Source organism: Leptodactylus fuscus, chromosome 2 (genome assembly GCF_031893055.1).
Source record: "Leptodactylus fuscus isolate aLepFus1 chromosome 2, aLepFus1.hap2, whole genome shotgun sequence".
Taxonomy (NCBI): Eukaryota; Metazoa; Chordata; class Amphibia; order Anura; family Leptodactylidae; genus Leptodactylus; species Leptodactylus fuscus.
Genome location: NC_134266.1, coordinates 26,474,168 through 26,494,633, shown reverse-complemented (window position 1 = coordinate 26,494,633; position 20,466 = coordinate 26,474,168). Strand labels below are relative to the sequence as shown.

General features: G+C 40.6%; 1 protein-coding gene across 3 annotated transcripts in view; it reads left to right on the top strand.

The window, feature by feature from the left end:
- The window catches only part of DSCAM (DS cell adhesion molecule), a 338,268-nt gene extending 323,273 nt beyond the window's left edge, over positions 1–14,995 (top strand). For all 3 annotated transcript variants that reach the window (XM_075263534.1, XM_075263535.1, XM_075263532.1), the window contains one exon: positions 14,234–14,995. In XM_075263534.1, the coding sequence (XP_075119635.1) occupies positions 14,234–14,586 (353 nt within the window). In that variant the 3' untranslated portion in view covers positions 14,587–14,995. The remainder of the gene's footprint in view (positions 1–14,233) is intronic.
- The last annotated feature ends 5,471 nt before the right edge of the window (positions 14,996–20,466 follow it).

Genomic DNA, 20,466 nt, shown 5'->3' with positions numbered 1-20,466 from the left:
TGTAGAGGGCGCCAATTCTTGTGTCCTTGTGTATCACTTTTAGTTGGAATATTCTTTTATAACATATATATATATATATATATATATATATATATATATACATATATATATATATAGACAGTATATACACACTTATTAAAAAATCCTGCCCCAAGAACTGGTTGATGTCCGGGAGAATTTCCTCCTTGTGATGTAATGATAATCTATGGAAGTGACCACATTATTATGACCATGAAAGAAGGTTATTGGGGAAACTGGATAATTGGGAGTAAACTCTATGACCTGTTGGCACCTATAGCCTAGATACAAGGTGAGATACAGCAGGACATGGAGGTATACCGTCAGTGGTGTAACAATTGCAGTTGTAAGGATGTGACCGCGACCAGGCCCGGAGGGGTACGGTGCCCGCAGCCTGCTGGAAATGGTCGAGGGCCCCGGATCACCATGATAGCAGTCGGGGAAAGCCTGGTTTCCCAACCACTATACATGTTGTTAATGGCCCCGTTCCAATAGATGCCAGCCTAGGGAAGATGATTAAAAATAAAAAAAAAATGCTTATACTCACTTCTCCTGAGCTCAGCATCCCCCAGGGTTCTTCTGCCTGTGACTGAGGTCATGTGCCCCAGATGTCACTGTCGGGGACCTGTGATTGGTGTAATGATGTCATTGTGCCCCATGTGACCGCTCAGGCCCAATCACAGGCCCCAGCAGTGACATCTGGAGAACACAACCTAAGTTGCCATGTAGAAGAGGACCAAGGAAGATGCTAAAGACAGTCGGACGGATCGAGGATGCCCCGGAGAAGTGATGTAAGGTGAGTATAAGTGTTTGTTATATTTGTTTAATTTCCTTGGGCCTCTACTTATTATACTCTGGGGTCTCCTCAGTCACCAGAGTATAATAATAGCACTGGCATTAGGGGGAGGGACTCTTGAGAGCATATTATACTGTATGGGAGCTCTTGGGAGCATATATTACTGTGTGGGGTCACTGTGGAGCATATAATACTGTGTGGGATTACTGTGGAGCATATAATACTCTGTGGAGTCACCGTGAAGCATATAATACTGTGCGGGGTCACTGTGGAGCATATAATACTGTGTGGAGTCACTGTGGAGTATATAATACTGTGTGGAGTTACTGTGGAGCATATAATACTGTGTGGAGTCACTGTGAAGCATATAATACTGTGTGGAGTCACTGTGGAGCATATAATACTGTGTGGGATCACTGTGGAGCATATAATACTTCTGAAAAAAATCATGTGACCATTACAGTATCTACTAGGAAAGTTCTCTCTGCTTGTAGCAGTCACCAGGAGGCGCTGACCGCATACTTATTGATCACTGAATTCAGCATATTTTCTAGACAGTATTCAGTAAGCTCCCCCTAGTGGTGGCTGCAGGCAGAGAGAATATTATAATTTACTGGTATGTCTGTGCAGGAGATTTGGAACTCTGTATCAGGAAAACAATGAATGTCAGGCCTGTGATGTTGTGGGGTGTTCGGGCACTGTGAGTATACGGGATGGATATAGGATGGAGGGCATGTGCAGTTTATGGCCAGAGATAGAGGAGGAGGCAAGAAAAGACGGGAGCAGCTAACTTCTCCGGGGGCCACAGTGGACGGTGCACAGAGAGTCGTATCCATCACATTAGACAGGTCATTACCGCACATGGAAGGAAATCCGATTTTTCCCAAGCTGTGAACTTTCCTGAAGGAAATGACCCCTAAGTGGCTGCGCGGGCCTGATGGCGCTGACTAAATATCTGCACTTCATGGTTAGTTAAATCCCGGGGCGAGCACCAGGGGAGGGGGATATAAATAGAACTGTATTACTGTCAAGTTGGGGGTTGTAGTTCTCTCTATATATATTATAATAGTGGACGGTCATGTTGGGGGTTGTAGAGCATATGTATAATAAAATTACAGTATATTATGGCCATGTTGGGGGTTGTAGAGCATATGTATAATATAATTACAGTAGATTATGGCCATGTTGGGGGTTGTAGTCCTCCATATATAGAGTATAATAGAATTGTAATGTTGTCCTGTCCGGTGGTCGGTCATGTTGGGGGTTGTAGTTCTCTATATATAGAGTATAATAGTGGTCGGTCATGTTGGGGGTTGTAGTATTATAAAGTATCTCTCTATAGGACTGATCAGTGCAGTTTCTCTCGTCTCTGTCCTCTCCTCACTACTCTCTTCTTGATGTCTATATAAAGTATGATAATATAAATGGCTCGGTTTCAGGACCTTCACGGTAACAAAAGATTTTAGAATATAAAGTCTTTTGGCAGCAGACACTGGATTTGCAGTATAAGGACTTTTGTTTGCCTTTACCATGCCTGGGTAACTTTATATCTTGTACAGACTTAAAAAAGAAAGAATTTTATGAAAATAATTACCTGAGCCTGCGGGCACCATCTGTGCTGTAGTGTAATGTGCCGCAGCTTAACCCCTTGTGTTATCATACACCCTGATCTGTAGCGCAGGTAACCTCACACCCAAGTTAGTAATGTCAGTGTGTGAGCTAGTGGATTGTTATATCACTAAACTGGAATAGATATGAGATAGATGGATGGATGGATGGATGGATGGATGGATAGATAGATAGATAGATAGATAGATAGATAGATAGATAGATAGATAGATAGATAGATAGATAGATAGATAGATAGAGTGTTGGCCAAAAGTATTGGCCCCCCTGCAGTTCTGTCAGATAATACTCAGTTTCTTCCAGAAAATGATTGCAAGCACAAACTCTTTGGTAATATCTTCATTTATTTTGCTTGCAATGAAAAAACACAAAAGAGAATGAAAAAAAAGCCAAATCATTGATCATTTTACACAAAACTCCAAAAATGGGCCGGACAGAAGTACTGGCCCCCTCAGCCTAATACTTGGTAGCACAACCTTTAGACACAATAACTGCGCACAACCGCTTCCGGTAACCAGCAATGAGTTTCTTACAAGGCTCTGCTGGAATTTTAGACCATTCTTCTTTGGCAAACTGCTCCAGGTCCCCCCTGAGATGTGAAGGGGGCCTTCTCCAAACTGCCACCAAGAGATCTCTCCTCCCCCACAGGTGTTCTATGGGATTCAGGGCTGGACTCATTGCTGCCACTTTACAAGTCTCCAGGGCTTTCTCTCAAACCATTTTCTAGTGCTGACCTGAAGTGTGTTTTGGGTCATTGTCCTGCTGGAAGACCCCTGACCTCTGAGGGAGACCCGGCTTTCTTACACTGGACCCTACATTATTCTGCACAATGTGTTGGTAGTCTTCAGACTTCATAATGCCATGCACACGGTCAAGCAGTCCAGTGGTAGAGGCAGCAAAGCAACCCCAAAACATCAGGGAACCTCCGCCATGTTTGACTGTAGGGACCGTCTTCTTTTCTTTGAAGGCCTCTTTTTTTTTTTTTTCCTGTAAACTCTATGTTGAGGCCTTTTCCTACTTTTGTCTCATCTGACCAGAGAACATTCTTCCAAAACGTTTTTGGCTTTCTCAGGTAAGTTTTGGCAAACTCCAGCCTGGCTTTTCTCTGTCTCTGGGTAAGAAGTGGGGTCTTCCTGGGTCTCCTACCATACAGTCCCTTTTCATTCAGACGCTGACGGATAGTACGGGGTGACACTGTTGTACCCTCATACTGCAGGGCAGCTTGAACTTGTTTGGATGTTAGTCGAGGTTCTTTATCCACCATCCGCACAATCTTGCGTTGAAATTTCTCGACAATTTTTCCTTTCCGTCCACATCTAGGGAGGTTAGCCACAGTGCCATGGGCTTTACACTTCTTGATGACACTGCGCACGGTAGACACAGGAACATTCAGGTCTTTGGAGATGGACTTGTAGCCTTGAGATTGCTCATGCTTCCTCACAATTTTGCTTCTCAAGTCCTCAGACAGTTCTTTGGTCTTCTTTCTTTTCTCCATGCTCAATGTGGTACACACAAGGACACAGGACAGAGGTTGAGTCAATTTTAATCCATTTCATCTGGCTGCAAGTGTGATTTAGTTATTGCCACCACCTGTTAGGTGCCTCAGGTAAGTAACAGGTGCTGTTAATTACACAAATTAGAGAAGCATCACATGATTTTTCAAACAGTGCCAATACTTTTGTCCACCCCCTTTTTTATGTTTGCTGTGGAATTATATCCAATTTGGCTTTTTGCCAATTCTTTTTGTGGTTTTCCATTGAAGACAAATTAAATGAAGATAATAATACCAAAGAATTTGTGATTGCAATCATTTTCTGGAAGAAAATTAGTATTATCTGACAGAATTGCAGGGGTGCCAGTACTTTTGGCCAACACTGTAAATATATGCTTGAAACAGGCTCTTTGAGCCGAAACGTCGCAACATGAGGCAATAAACCTCCTTCACTTTTTTCACCACATACTCTTTGGTGTCCCAACAGTTTTTTGGAGAGAGAGAGATAGATATTGGATAGATGGATGGATAGATAGATAGATAGATAGATAGATAGATAGATAGATAGATAGATACGGTGGCTCAGTGGTTATCTGTGGAGTCCTGGATTCAAATCTGACCACCTCGCATGGATCTTGTATGTTCTCCCCATGTTTGCCTTGGTTTCCTCCCACACTCCAAAGACATACTTATAGGAAATGTAGATTGGGCGCCCCCTATGGGATGGTGTAAGTGCTGTGGGATATGTTGGTGCGATACAAGTAAGAGAAATAATTAGATAATGGAGACACTGGACATGAGGCAGGAAGACAGAGATTAGTTTTCTGAGTAATGTTGAGGTTATACATGAAGTCTTAGATATTCTCGAGATTCTCCCTTGCTGGACTTCCTCGGAGCACTCTGGGATATCCTCCGTCTGACATGTCGTTTGCCAGATCAATGTGTTCTACTTTTTTTTTATCTTCGGATTTCCTGAGGAGTCCTAGAAAGCCGGTGAAGAGAGGTGAGATGTCTTGGGTTCAGACTGTTCCACCAGATGATGAGAAGATCATTATCTGCCGCCTTTAAAGATACATGAAGTGGGAATCAGATGGTGGCAGGAGGGCGACGCTCTACCCCTCATGTATTATGTATCCACCATTGTTCCATGTTCACCTGGACAAGTGTGGAGAGATTGTCTGTCCTGCCAAAGACAGCGCTGACAAACAAGCAAACACACTGCGATCGGGTTCTCGACCCCTTTAAAGACATATCCTTTCATTTAAAAAATAATAGTATGGCTCGGGCTCTGCAGAGATGAATTGTGTGGGATTAGGATTACTGATGCGGTCAGGTTAAACGGGATTCTGTGGGCCTGCATTACTTCATATAGGGACAGTCCTGCAAAAACTGGGCAGGTGGGAAGAATTCAGAGTGGGCTGAATAATTAGAGTTCTCAGACTACCTCAGGTTACTCCCTCCCCCTCGAAAAATAGTCTGCACCATCAGTGGTGGTAGTGCCTCAACATAGTATAATGCTCCCCTGTGGTTCCCCGCACATTATAATATACCCTAGTGGCACCAAAGAGTATTATGCTCCCCAGTAACCTCCGCACAGTATAATTCTCCACAGTGGCTTCCATACGGTGTAATGGTCCCCGTGTCTTCCACATAGTGTAATGCTCCCCAGTAGTCCCCCACACATTATAATACACTCTAGTGGCCCACACACACTATAGTGCTCCCCAGTAGACCCCATACATTATAATATACCCTAGTGACCCACACACACTATAGTGCTCCCCAGTATACCCCCACACATTATAATACACCCTAGAGGTCCACACACACTATAGTGCTCCCTAGTAGACCCCACACATTATAATACACTCTAGTGGCCCACACACACTATAGTGCTCCCCAGTAGACCCCACACATTATAATAAACTCTAGTGGCCCACACACACTATAGTGCTCCCCAGTAGACCCCACACATTATAATAAACTCTAGTGGCCCACACACACTATAGTGCTCCCCAGTAGCCCCCACACATTATAATACACCCTAGTAGTCCACACACACTATAGTGCTCCCTAGTAGACCCCACACATTATAATACACCCTAATGGTCTACACACACTATAATGGTTCCCAGTAGCCCCTCACACATTATAATACACCATAGTGGCCCACACTCACTATAGTGCTCCCCGGTAGACCACACACAGTATAATTCTCCCTCGTAGTTTCCAAACAGTATAATGGTCTCCAATTCCACTCACACAGTGTCTGGTCTCTCAAGTGGTCACCAGATGGTGTAATGTTCTACAGTGATCCCCACAGTGTATAATGGACCTCAGTAGTTCCCATACAGTATAATGAACTTTAGTATGGTATCATGTGAACAAGTAGACCCCTACACACCATGGACCACTGCAGCTGTTACCCTTAGCACCCCTTTTATGGACCTCTTTTAATTGAGTTCCCATGAATACACATTGATGGCCTATTCATAGTGTAATCCTTGGGGATCCATTACTTTAGGACTTTTAGTGATCAGGAGATCTAAGGGACCCCGCCGCACGTACAGATGGCAAAGGGTGGCAATGGACTCCGACAGATCGCAAATGATGTCATATCAAAAAGGAGTTGTCTCATATAGACAACCACCATCCATATACCCTGTTAGGATGTATATCTGGCAGGGGTTCCTTACTTAAGACCCCACTTTGTGAGTCAGAGTGGAGAGTCACTTTCTAAGAACGACTTAGGTTCTCTTGGAGTCGGGCCTTTTATTACATCTGAATGGTCACCTTGAAATACTACCTTTCTCCTGTAGGGGTCACTGTTGGGAATATATCTGACTGGCCGTAACCTTCTCCAGTCACATATGCATTTTCCGGAATGTCCTCTAGGGCAGAAGACTGGACACCACATGAGGCAGACATCCTGTCCCATCCTAAGAACCCCCTTCATCTTCGATGCCAAGACAGACCCTATAAATTCATTGCAATGTGACTTGTGCCGAACTGCACGTCCTCAGACATCTTAATTCCTGCTCGGGAACATTGAGATATATGGTGTCGATGTGAACGCTCCAAGATAACTTCATTATCGAGGCCTCACGTGTTCTCCCAGTTCTCTCCTTGTTAATATCGAATGCAAAAATTATGGTTTTAATATCTTGAAATTCCGAGCAGATCTCGTCCTCCGTCTTGTGTAGCTCCCATCGACTTAATAACAAGGCAGTCTTTCTCCAGACCTAGAATTACGGGATTTTGTTCCCTTTGTTCCCTGCCTGCCAGCTTCGGAGAAGTTCCCTCGTGAAGCAGTTTATGATCACATGTAATAAGTCAGTATTTGTTATGGCACAATGGCTCTCCTGCCCGATGACACATTGATCGCCCTCTCCGGCTCATCGTAAAACATGGCCAGCATTTATATCTTGTGCCTCGCCTGCCTAGAATTCTTCTTCTTTACAGATTTTTCAATGACTTTCTCCGAGCCGCCAGGAATAATACAGACATTATTTCTGATTCATGCTCTGACTTCTTGGATTGAAGAATATTGAACGTTTCAGAAAAACCAGATATACTTGGAGAAACCACAAAAAATCTTTGCGAGGGAATGGGTAACAGGAGCAATGGATCCCCAGTCCTTCCTTCCATCATGTCACAATTACATCCCCCCAAATAATCCATAACTAATAGGGTTGAGCCGATCTTGAGACTTCAGGATCGATTTTAAAATCCAATTTCCGATCATTTTCCAGCCGATCCCGATCTTGAAATTTGCTCAATCGCTGATCGGGATCCGATCTTTCCCGATCGCTCAACCCTAGTCAATGCTTCTCTATGGGAAAAGTCACTTTTAGGGTTGAGCCAATCTTGAGATTTCAAAATCCGATTTCTGATCATTTTCCAGCTGATCGCGATCGTGAAATTTGCTCGATCGCCGATCGGGATCCCATCTTTTCCGATCCCGATCGCTCAATCCCAATAGCTAACATTCACGTGTTATAGTTATTTACCTGCCTGGTCCTCATTTCACCACCCACTTTCCTTAAACCCCACCCCTGCCTTGTCCTTATAAGTCCCACCGACACTTAACATCATTTTTTAATTTTTTTTATTTTTATTTCTTTATAAAAAAACAACAAAACCAAAAAGCAATAAAAAAGTTTTGATGTCTTAGATACTTTTTATTTACTCATTTGTGGCATCCCAGTGTCTGCGCGCTCGGGGTAATCTCATAGAAGCGGCTCTTGGCCTACGAGCTGATCACTCTGAGATCCGGAGTCGTGATGAAAAAGCCAAAAGCTTAAAACTAATCTATTTTACAATGTGAAAAAAAAAGAGAAAAACAAAATCTAATAATTTCACATTTCACATAGAAATCCGTCAGAGAAAATAGCCTTACAGTTTCATCATGGAAAAATAATTACTGCGGGATATGCTGGCGGCGGGTATTTATATCTCGCTCCATAGTAAACAGCGGGTAGTAGGGGGTGTACGGTAATTGTGGTAGTGACAAGACGGTGCTAATAATAGAGGATCCGCCGAAGAGACACCGAGTGGGAGGAAGAGACATATCATTATGGGGATTACATTATGTACAATTAGTCAATTTTATGTACTGTAGTATAGGAGGAAAATCCAAGGCCCCATGTGTACCGTAAGAACAGCCCTTTTGGGTTTTCTGTATGACTGGATATTGGTCAGAGGCGACCACTTAGACTGTAAAAGGGTCAGTTACTTTTTCACCTGGGTTATAGGTAAGGACTGGAGTATTTTTGGTCTAAGGCCGGGTTCACATGGAGTTTTTTGGTCTGGAACCTGAGGCGGAGGCCACCTCAGGTTCCGGACCAAAAAACGGGTAGCCGTGACTAAATGCCGGTGCAGTGCACCGGCATTCAGTTGCGTACTCCGCTCCGTATTAGGCCCAATGAATGGGCCTAGTGAGGAGGATGGAGTGTCTTCAGGCCGAATTCGCGAGGCGAATGAGGAAGAAACGGTCCCGGAAAAAAAGAACTGACTGGCTCCCATTGATTTCCCATTGATTTTGAGGCTGTATCCGCCTCAAAATCTTGACCAAAAGACCCTGTGTGAACTTACCCTTAGAGGTATTCTACTGGTTCCCAGCATGTTATATGATCAGAAGTGGGCCCACAGATAGGGAGTGCCAATGTGGGAGGAGATGCCCATTGTTTCGTGGCATTGTCTATATAGGAGTCTGTGGAGAGTGACGAGAATAGCTGAATGTCTCTGCTTTTCTTATTTCTATCAATTTTGGCCCATGGATGAAGAAGCCACATGCCTATGGGACTAGAAAAACATGGCTGCTCGAAGAAACCCTGCCGATCAGCTCATGTTTATCAGTCACATCATTCAGAATGGGGCAGTGCTTCGGTACCAAGTACAGCCACTACAAATTGTACGGCACTGTGCGTAAGTGAAGAAGGCGTAGTGCTCAGCTGATTGCTGCCGCCTCTTCAATGAGCTGATTGGTGTGGGCGCTGGGTTTAGGACCCCCATTGATCACAAATCAATGTCCTATTCCAAGCCCCTAAAAAATACATTCATAGAGGTACATGTAGTAGTCCAAGGTGAGAATATGGTGACGGAAGCAACATCTGCCTTCCCATGGACCCAAATAGACCCTGCTGTTTAGGGACTGTTCACACCACAGACTGACCAGTAGACATAGTCTTTCCTGCTTTTAGACTTTTTTCATGTTTCTAGATTGTGTCCCTTTAAGGAATTCTATGTAATGGAATTTATTTTATGTCAGGTGAACGCACAATTGATCCTAATTTCTTTTTCGCTGTTGTGTTTGTGTCAGATATTTGTTATCACAGTTAGTGGTGACGTTCAGTGCCGTGACTAATCCGGCCACACAATGCACTACACCGCTCAGCGGACGCATCGTTTAATTAGTTTTCCATTTTATGGACGGTGAAGTTAAGGTTCTCCACAACCCATCATGTGGTCAGCCGTATGGGCAAATATTTTTGATTGAATCTTGAATATATGCGGTTTTTGAAATGTAAAATGGGTTATAAACAACATAGCATACAAGAAGGTCAGGATTAGTGTTCTGTATTAAAGAGGACGTTTCGCGATCTCCACCCTCTCCTTTTCTTGGCATCATTTAATCGTGGCTCTTCTATTGATTTTGACACAGTTGGAATTTTTTCTCTAGCCCCCACCGTTCCACAGCAATCAGCGCCATTCATTTTGGTGTCTGATGTGCTACTTAGGCTCACTACAGTCAAGTGGGTGGTCTCAGACAGGTAAGGCAATGTTACTCCACCCACCGTACTGCACAGAACCCAATTATCTAATCAGGCACTAAAATTAATGGCACTGATTGCTCAGGAACAGTGGGGGTTAGAAAAAAATTCCAATTGTGCCAGAATCAATGGAGAAGCAATGGAGAATAATCTATTAATAGATGCTTCTCCATTGATTCTGGCATACTTTTACATTTTTTTCTGTAGCCTCACTGTTCCTGAGCAATCAGTGCCATCAATTAAGATCTCATTGGTATCAACACATCATCACTGGAACCTGTAAACAGACACCCAAAGAATTCCATAACCTGTGGGCTGGGGTGATATGCTGGTTCTGGTGATACTAACCTATCTATCTGCAGGGCTGGGGTGATATGCTGGTTCTGGTGATACTAACCTATCTATCTGCAGGGCTGGGGTGATATGCTGGTTCTGGTGTCACTAACCTATCTATCTGCAGGGCTGGGTGATATGCTGGTTCTGGTGACACTAACCTATCTATCTGTAGGGCTGGGATGATATGCTGGTTCTGGTGATACTAACCTATCTATCTGCAGGGCTGGGGTGATATGCTGGTTCTGGTGTCACTAACCTATCTATCTGCAGGGCTGGGTGATATGCTGGTTCTGGTGACACTAACCTATCTATCTGTAGGGCTGGGATGATATGCTGGTTCTGGTGACACTAACCTATCTATCTGCAGGGTTGGGGTGATATGCTGGTTCTGGTGACAGTAACCTATCTATCTGAAGGACTGGGGTGATATGCTGGTTCTGGTGTCACTAACCTATCTATCTGCAGGGCTGGGGTGATATACTGGTTCTGGTGACACTAACCTATCTATCTGCAGGGTTGGGGTGATATTCTGGTTCTGGTGACACTAACCTATCTATCTGTAGTGCTGGTTGATATGCTGGTTCTGGTGACACTAACCTATTTGTAGGGCTGGAGTGATATGCTGGTTTTGGTGACACTAACCTATCTATCTGCAGGGCTGGGGTGATATGCTGGTGACACTAACCTATCTATCTGCAGGGTTGGGGTGATATGCTAGTTCTGGTGACAGTAACCTATCTATCTGAAGGGCTGGGGTGATATGCTGGTTCTGGTGTCACTAACCTATCTATCTGCAGGGCTGGGGTGATATGCTGGTTCTGGTGACACTAACCTATCTATCTGTAGGGCTGGGGTGATATACTGGTTCTGGTGACACTAACCTATCTATCTGCAGGGTTGGGGTGATATTCTGGTTCTGGTGACACTAACCTATCTATCTGAAGGGCTGGGGTGATATGCTGGTTCTGGTGTCACTAACCTATCTATCTGCAGGGCTGGGGTGATATGCTGGTTCTGGTGACACTAACCTATCTATCTGTAGGGCTGGGGTGATATACTGGTTCTGGTGACACTAACCTATCTATCTGCAGGGTTGGGGTGATATTCTGGTTCTGGTGACACTAACCTATTTGCAGGGCTGGGGTGATATGCTGGTTCTGGTGACTCTAACCTATCTATCTGCAGGGCTGGGGTGATATGCTGGTGAGACTAACCTATCTATCTGTGTGGGCTGGGGTGATATGCTGGTTCTGGTGACACTAACCTATCTATCTGCAGGGCTGGGGTAATTTACTGGGTCTGGTGACACTAACCTATCTATCTGCAGGGCTGGGGTGATATGCTGGTTCTGGTGACACTAACCTATCTATCTTCAGAGCTGGGCTGATATGCTGGTTCTGGTGACACTATCCTATCTATCTGCAGGACTGGGGTGATATGCTGGTTCTGGTAACACTAACCTATCTATCTGCAGGGCTGGGGTGATATGCTGGGTCTGGTGACACTAACCTATCTATCTTCAGAGCTGGTCTGATATGCTGGTTCTGGTGACACTAACCTATCTATCTGCAGGGCTGGGCTGATATGCTGGTTCTGGTGACACTAACCTATCTATCTGCAGACTGGGGTGATATGCTGGTTCTGGTGATACTAACCTATCTATCTGCAGACTGGGGTGATATGCTGGTTCTGGTGACAGTAACCTATCTATCTGCGGGGCTGGGGTGATATGCTGGTTCTGGTGATACTAACCTATCTATCTGCAGACTGGGGTGATATGCTGGTTCTGGTGACCCTCCCTTTAAGGACACAGACACCTTTTTTCATCTTTCACGATGCAGTTAATTCATTTTTTTAACCCATGAATTATTGAGAGACGTGGGAGTGCTGACTGATCCAGCGACATGGTTTACTCTCTTTGGTAATAAGATGTTGCGATGCTGAAAGAAGGTAATTAGAGCTGCGGGGCAATGATCCCTGCTCCAAACTTAATAAAGCTTTGTCTGGATAACAAGATCGCTCAGCTCCATTGTGCCTTAACAAATTGGAAACAGAAAGGGACAGATAAATCCTGTTTTATTCATGGGGGTGAGCCGAGGCTGCAGCTGGAATCTTCCTCGTAGTATCAGCAATTTCATAAAACGTTGCGATGGATGGTATTTAAATGAAAATCCAATTAGCGGTGAGAACAGGTCGTGTAGAGGGAAATTGCTGTTCCAGATAGTCCAAGTCTCATCCTGTGATGAATCTCCAACCATCGGGACCATCACTAAGTACTTTAAAGGGGTTATGCTACCAAAATTATGTACCCTCTGTCTATAGGATCCAACCACTGAGACCCCCGGTGGTCCTAAGAACAGATACTGACACACTCTGGGGGGGGAGCCTCCACCACTACTTTTTGGACAAGGATGGATTATCCTATTCTTATATAATGTATTCAGACACCCCCCCCCCCCCATGAATACGGCTAGGTTTTACATCTTCATTTTCCGAAGTTTCTCCCTCTTCCCCACCTTATGTCAGGGTCCGATCACATTGTATAGAGCGGGTCTATATCTACTGGTTTGATTTGGTTTTCACATTCACAGTCCAGACCTATTATTATCTGCATACTTGTATAAGACCATTATGTAAAGATTAACTAGAAAAAGGTCCCCAGCATGGCCTGGGTATAAAATGTGGGTCCAAAGGATCCCATCGAAGTCAGGAAGATAACTTCCAGCTGCCACCCCTCTTCAGTAGATATGACTGAAATCATATGTCTATATGCAATCCTCTAATAATGGCTGATAGCAGGGAACAACAGTGAGCGAGTACTGTAGGTATGTATTGTGGGGAACCACTCAGGTAGATGCTTGGTAGCAGTGCAGGAAACAGGGACTCAGAGACTGGGTTACACTCAAGTTCAGTATTTATTCACTTGTGGTGCATAAACTGCCTTTGCCAAGGAACAAACAAAACAATACCTTCTCGGCTGAGAACTAACTATAACATAAGAAACTGGTCCCTGACTATACAGGAGCCTGGCTGCCAGACTCTCGCTCTTTAAACTTCAAATGGGTGGCACAGTGCCTTGTTTGTGAGTTCAGTTCACACATGTCAGTGTGGTGCTACTACTCCTAGCACTTAGACACAACCTAATAACAGGCCTTAATTAGTCAGCGGACCTCCCTGGTGTGGGTTTTTACCAAACCATCTTTAGCTGCCTGGCTGTAACATATCTGTCCTCCCAAACCACACCCTTCACTTTCTCACAGTATATATACAATTTTCTGAAGATGACTGATAACAGAGAGCAAGTGCTGTTCTCTGATAATGGTGTATATCAGTGAAGCTATTAAACATGAGGGCCTTGCGAGCTTCTATTGGCTAATACTGGTCATGTGCCGGTTGATCCACTCTTTTTACAGGGCTTAAAGAACAGACAACAGAAATATAAAGATTTAATAGTATAAAAATTGTAAGTATATCCATATTATTCAAGTCCTAGTAACTTGAGCAGAGCTGAAATACCTCTCATGCCCTATGAACAATGGTGGCGCTATTTCAATACAACAAAACTCTCAAAATGCCTTTAAGAATGTTTTTTTTTGTTTTGATGTTTTTACTTGTCAAATGTATTGTCCTATTATTATTATTATTATTATTATTCTCTCACATTTGTACGTTTTTGTTTTTTTTTTCCCAAAGGTGATGTGATGAACTTGCCGCCATACCTTAGAATGGACTTTTTATTAAATCGTGGTGCTTCAGGAACTAGCAGAGACTTGGGTTTAGGGCAGGCTTGCTTGGAACCTCAGAAAAGCCGAACCCTGAAGCGACCCACGGTCCTGGAACCAATCCCCATGGAGAACCCTTCAGCACGTGAAGTACAGTCGTGGCAGCCCAGTGCGGGGGCGGCGGCGGCTGCACCGGTACCTCCACGAGAGGCCACAGAGCTTGGACAGGCAGCAAAAATAAGCAGTTCACAGGAATCACTGCTGGACTCCCGGGGGCACTTGAAAGGAAATAACCCTTACACAAAATCTTACACCCTGGTATAACATCAACAAAAAAGCTTGTAAATACTAACAGATACAACAAAATGCAAATCAATGCTACCTTTTTCTACTGAATTCCAACATTTATAATTTAAAAAAAAGAAAAAAAAAGATTGCCAAAAACATTGAAACGATAAATTTACAAAAACTCTGCAAAGACTCTCTTGTTTCCTTTTGATTTTTCCTTTGGATCACCTAGAGAACATTCATCGCCTCTTCCCGGATGTCAAACTCTTGAAAGGATTTGGGTTCTTAATTTTTTTTTTTTTTCGGTCACATTTGTACCAAAATTTTTTGTACAATCTGGTGCATGAGAACATTTTACTTGAACTTCCCTAAACACACACACAAAAAAAAAAAAAAAACTAAAGAGAATCCAGATATAAAATTTCAGAGATACGGAGGGGGAAAAAAATCATTAACGTCATCCAATCATAATTTTTTTAATTTCTTTTTTTATTTTTGGTTTTGAATTATTTTGGTTATAGAGTTCTATCGGAGAAGATAGATTTTTTTTTTTAATTTCGATTATCTTAATGACTCATTGAATTCTGTCTTTGAGAAATAAAGGGTCTTCTGCCTTCTGCTGTGATGCCTGCTTTAATTTGCTGGCGCAATTGAAATTTTTTGTTTTTTATTATTTCTTTACCAATAGGTAGAATATGCACTATACAAGGCTTTAAAATAAGTTTCATTTCCCAAACCCTGTATGTTTTTGAGAAAGCAATTTTTAAATATTACCTCCATTTTTATTTATCAGGTGAGAATTCCAGCATTGTCTTTATGTAAAGTCAGGCATGTGATGAAGGGCTATCATCGAAACCATAAGGGCTCTGATCCACATACTGTACATTCCCAACATGTAGCCAATACCTACAGTTGTACAAGGTCTGCTCCTTTATAATTCAATGAAAATTCAGCTTTTTGAATGTGTAGGTAAACACGCCAATCCATAAAAAATTCTAACTCAAATTGTAAGGAAAAAAATTTTAAAAAAATTTCCCAGCAAATAAACCGTCCAATATACAATGTGTTGTGAAACCAGAGGAAAAAAATGTGATAAAGAAGAGAACACCAGACTGAAAAGAGTGGCAGATTCTACTCATTGAGCATCTATTTGGTTTGGAATTGATTTGCAAATTTTCTTTTGCCCCAAATTTTTGAAGTATTAGAGAAGATAATTTGGTTGGATAAGTAAATTTACGGTAAATTAGGAAATGTATAACATATTGACTGCATATTCAGGGAAACGGGAAAAGGCGGGAGGCCGGGGGGAAATAAAATAAAATAAATTGATACTTGCCTACCACAATCCTCCATTCCAGTGTTGGGTCCCTTGTTTCATTCCATACCCCACACTAGCTGAAACAAAAATGAAGTGACTCAGGTGGTACTGGACTCAGTGGTGACGTGTGGGGACTGGTGACATCACTGCTATAATATATCTCCGGTACCCAACATGGGACCACTGAGGCCAGCAATTGGCTACAGCGATCACCTGAGCTCAGTTATTTCCGGCCCAGCCAATGCGAGCACAGAATATTTCATGGACCTGACGCTGGTACAGAAGACCTGGGGGTGGGTATTGCTTCTTTTTTTATTTTAACAAAATTCCATAAAATATCAAACCACATTATCTAAAAGAAATTGTCATATAATTAAAAAAGACACAAAAATTCTTTGACCCGTACAGAGTTTTATTGCTGAATTTCCATTGAATTGAGTCACAAAATACTGCCTTCTATAAAAAGAAAAATTAAAATATATTTACTTATATTTTATGTAGGTTGCCTATTCCCTTTACATCATTTACCAAAATTATTGATGCCCTTTAGTAGTGGCAAGTGCCCAATGTGTACTTTGCTATCCAGGAGCCCTACTTCAGTTAGTAGCCTTGGGCCAGGAATACACAAGTTGTTTTCAGATTTTTTTTTTGTACTGCTCTGGCCAAAGGTGCAATGTTTGTAAAAGAGAATTTTTTTTTTTTTTTTTTTTAAATTCTCTTACTTTGCATTGTTGGCAGCAGTGTTGCTGTGATTTTAGTTGAACTTTTTTGAGATCACATCATGCTCGGCATTTGGTGCTTTTGTAGTGAGTTTTTAACCCACTGACTTCAGGGTGAAGTCTCAGATGATTAATTTTTTTTTCACATACTTTAATAACAGTTTCAAGATAATGTTTCCTTAGCTAAAAAAATACCTTCAAAATCTTACAAAAAATTTTTTGTATCCTGGTGGAGTGTTCGAACCATGCTCCTGTCAGCTGGTCTCCACCATGTATGAACTTGGAATAAAGGTTTTATTGTGCCTCTGGGTATTTTTTACCCTTATTAAATATCAACATTGGTCAGATTATAAAGGTACAACCCAAAATTTACTTTTTATTTCTTTTTATTTTAATTTTTTTCACCCTTTTCGAGCTATTTTGAAAGCAATGGCTGCTTCTTTTCAGTTTATAATCCACATCAGTTTATTACTAGGAGAAAGTAAATATTAAGCCTGTACTTTCTATCCCTTTTCAGATATTTTCTTTGTTATATTGGTTAAAACTAAAAATTACTTTTAAAAAATTCAAAAATTTTTGATTTTTGTATTTTTTATTTCGTTTTTCTCTTAACTGACTTTTATTTCTTTTCCTTACCCAAACTAGTAAAACTGTCTTTTCTTTCAAACACTAGTCCTTCACTTGTAGAAATAAAGATAGTCCAAAAAAATGTATCTTATACAGAAATGTTTTATCTAATTAATTATTTTAAGTAATTAAAATTTTAAGTAATTTATTTATTTTATTTTCTTACAAGTATATGTTTCAGGCTGAACAAAACATAAGGATAATTTCAGTCCGAGCCATATTTATTTTACCGATTTGCATAAATTTTTGAATATTTTCTAAAAAACCTACTGTAGACTTATATGGTGCAACACAAATTAGGTTGTTAGAAAAAAAAATATATAGAGGAGATATTGACTATTGCAAAATTGTGGAAGCATATCGTGGTGCAATCGGAACCATCAGTCATTGTGGCTGAGTTAATGACTGTGAACTTTTTGACCATACGGTATCAATGAGTGGATATATATTTTTGTAACAGAGTAGATGTCTTCTTTTTATATTTTGTCTGATAACGTACTTTGTGTTGAAATGCGGTTTACTTGATCTGTGGGATTGTACAATATCTGTCGACTTTCTGGGTTGTCTTCATTAAAAGAGCGAGGGAAACAAAATGTACATTTTTTAGGGCAAATTTTCCATTTTCATAATATTGTATCCATACTGTACACATTTTTTTTAAAAAAAAATCAGAATATAAGGGAGAGATTTAAATTGACAATGTTTTATTACATATGAATGATTCATCTTTATTTGAAACTGTTTCACTCAAAATTGCTCAAAATTTAGATAAAATATTTGTCAAAAAGTTTATAAAAATGTGTAAATTCAAAACTTTTAACATTACAATTTTACATTGCCAAAGAAAGTCTCAACAAACTCTGCAATAAATTTATTGGTCATCGTTTTTTAGTTTGAGCTTCAGTCAAAGTGACTCAAAATTTAGGTCAACAATTTCTCAAAGTCTTTTTAAAAAATTATAAATTTAATACTGTAGCAGTAAAAATTTATAGTAGTTCAAAACTGTGGTGTTTAAATGGCTAAAAAATTCTCAAGAAACATTACAATAAATTTGTTATTGGTCATCATTTTTTTTTTTAAATTGAGAGTCACTCAAAGTGACTCAAAATTTAGGTCAACAATTTCTTTAAAAAGATTTTGATAAGTTTATAAATTTAACAGTGAAAATTTACTATTCTAAATTGTGGTTAAATAGCAAAAAAGAAAAACTGCAACAAATTTGTGACTGGGCCTTTTTGAAGTGGCTCAAATTTAGGTCAATAAATCATCAAAAACATTTTACAAAAATGGATAAATTTATCACTCTTAACACTAAAGTTTTAATCAGTTCTCAGTTTTCATTGTTAAATTGTTAAAAAAAAATTCTCAACAAACACTGCAGTAACACTGGTCATCATTTTTTAAATTGAGCTTTCATGTCTAATATTAGAAATTCAAAAATATCTAAAATCATAATGAAAGTACAATCTACAAAAAAATTTAGCACTATGACAAGCAAAATGATTCCTCGAAAGACGTAAAAAAAATTATTTAAAACCAAAAATTTCTGAAAAATGTTGCTTCTCCCTGAAGGTCTCATTTTTCATTTGTTGTATTTTGTATGTGCAATATATGTTACAAGTGCTTAATAGATTTCTGCTTCTACTCAACAGATCAGATTAGTTATTTAGGATTTTTTATGTGATTATTTATAAAAAAAATATATATTAATTTGGACATCCACATTTACTGGAGACAGTCTAGAGAAAATTATCTGGAATTGTTTGAGCTCATGGTAGGAAAGTCAGGGTGAAAATTTGACCAAGAGATAAAATATTTATAAATAAAGCACACCAATTTATTTATTTTTGGGGGGTGTTTGTTTTTAACTCTTTTTTTTTTGTTGTTGTTTTTCTTTTTGTTTATATATTTTTTCATATCAGATTATTCTGGATGATTATAGCTTTTATTTAGAGAAGTTGATGTATGTATTAAGAAATGTTTTTCTTTACTGTTTTTTTTATTACGCGAGACCATCTTAATATATTATATAACCTCTAGTTAACATCAGTCATTCAAAAATTTACTGGTTCCAATACTTTTCGTTTTTTCTATGGAGTCCATCAGTTATTCTTTTCACTGAATACTATAAAAAGGTTAAAGTCTTTCGCACCCTGAGCTGTCTCCAAAATGTGTAAAGTGGGCCGTACACTAGAGAGTTTGGACGGTCGTTCCTGGAATGATTTGCCTTTCACGGTTGGTCTGTGAAGGTTGTTGTTAGGGATGACAATGTCATAAGTTCTCTGCCATGACCCCTGACTTTGGCCCATTTGGACTGTGTTTATATGGGGTTCAAAAGTAGCTGGAGCTACATCTAGGTTATGCCCCATCACACCCATTTTTTTGTTTTTTAATTTCCTCTGATTTGCAACTTTTCAAAATTTCCACTGATTTCTCCCTAAAGTCAGGATCTGTAATGCTCGGTCATGTGATCATGACAGAAAACGGTCTGAATTGGCCGGGCCACGGTCTGATAGCTCTAGGGTACGGCCAGCTTCATGTTCTAGTCACATTATTACCTCCAAATGTATTGTGTATGTTCAACTGTAATTTTAATTGTTTTGAAAAAAATTCAGGGGAATTTTTTTTATATGAAATTGAACCCATTTTGTCAAAAATGCTAATAATTACCAATGATGGTACTTTTTTTTTAACCCTTATGGTCAAATTGGTGTAAAATTTTGTCCCCCTCCCCAAATAGAGGGTTAGGTTATACCCAATACTGGTAAATGTTTGTGTCGTCACGGCACGACCGGATCTCTCCCGCTATGTTCCACCATTGTTTGAGCCTCACTATGCACTATACCTCTATATTGCGTTACATGATGGTAATGTATGATGACATAAATGGCAGCCATTTTCTTACATGCTTAGAGTTCCTACTAATTTTCACTGTGTGATTGGGAAATAGGTATTAGATGGGGACAGGATGTGTAGGTTGTGAAATTTTTAATATGGGATTTGAGTCTCAGTCCAATAATTCACTGGTTCACTATAACTCGTGCCCATCTTTGCCTCAGTTTTCCAATTCTAAATGAGTTAATAATTAAAAAAAAATTCTCACTTGCAATATTGATGTGTGATGAGTTTTTATTTGTGTGGAGGAAATCATTTCTATAGGGAAAAAGTAATTCCTATAGGGGGTAAACATACACAAGTAAAATATAGATGAAGCAGCTGGATACCAACGTAGGTAGAAAGAGAGACAGGAAT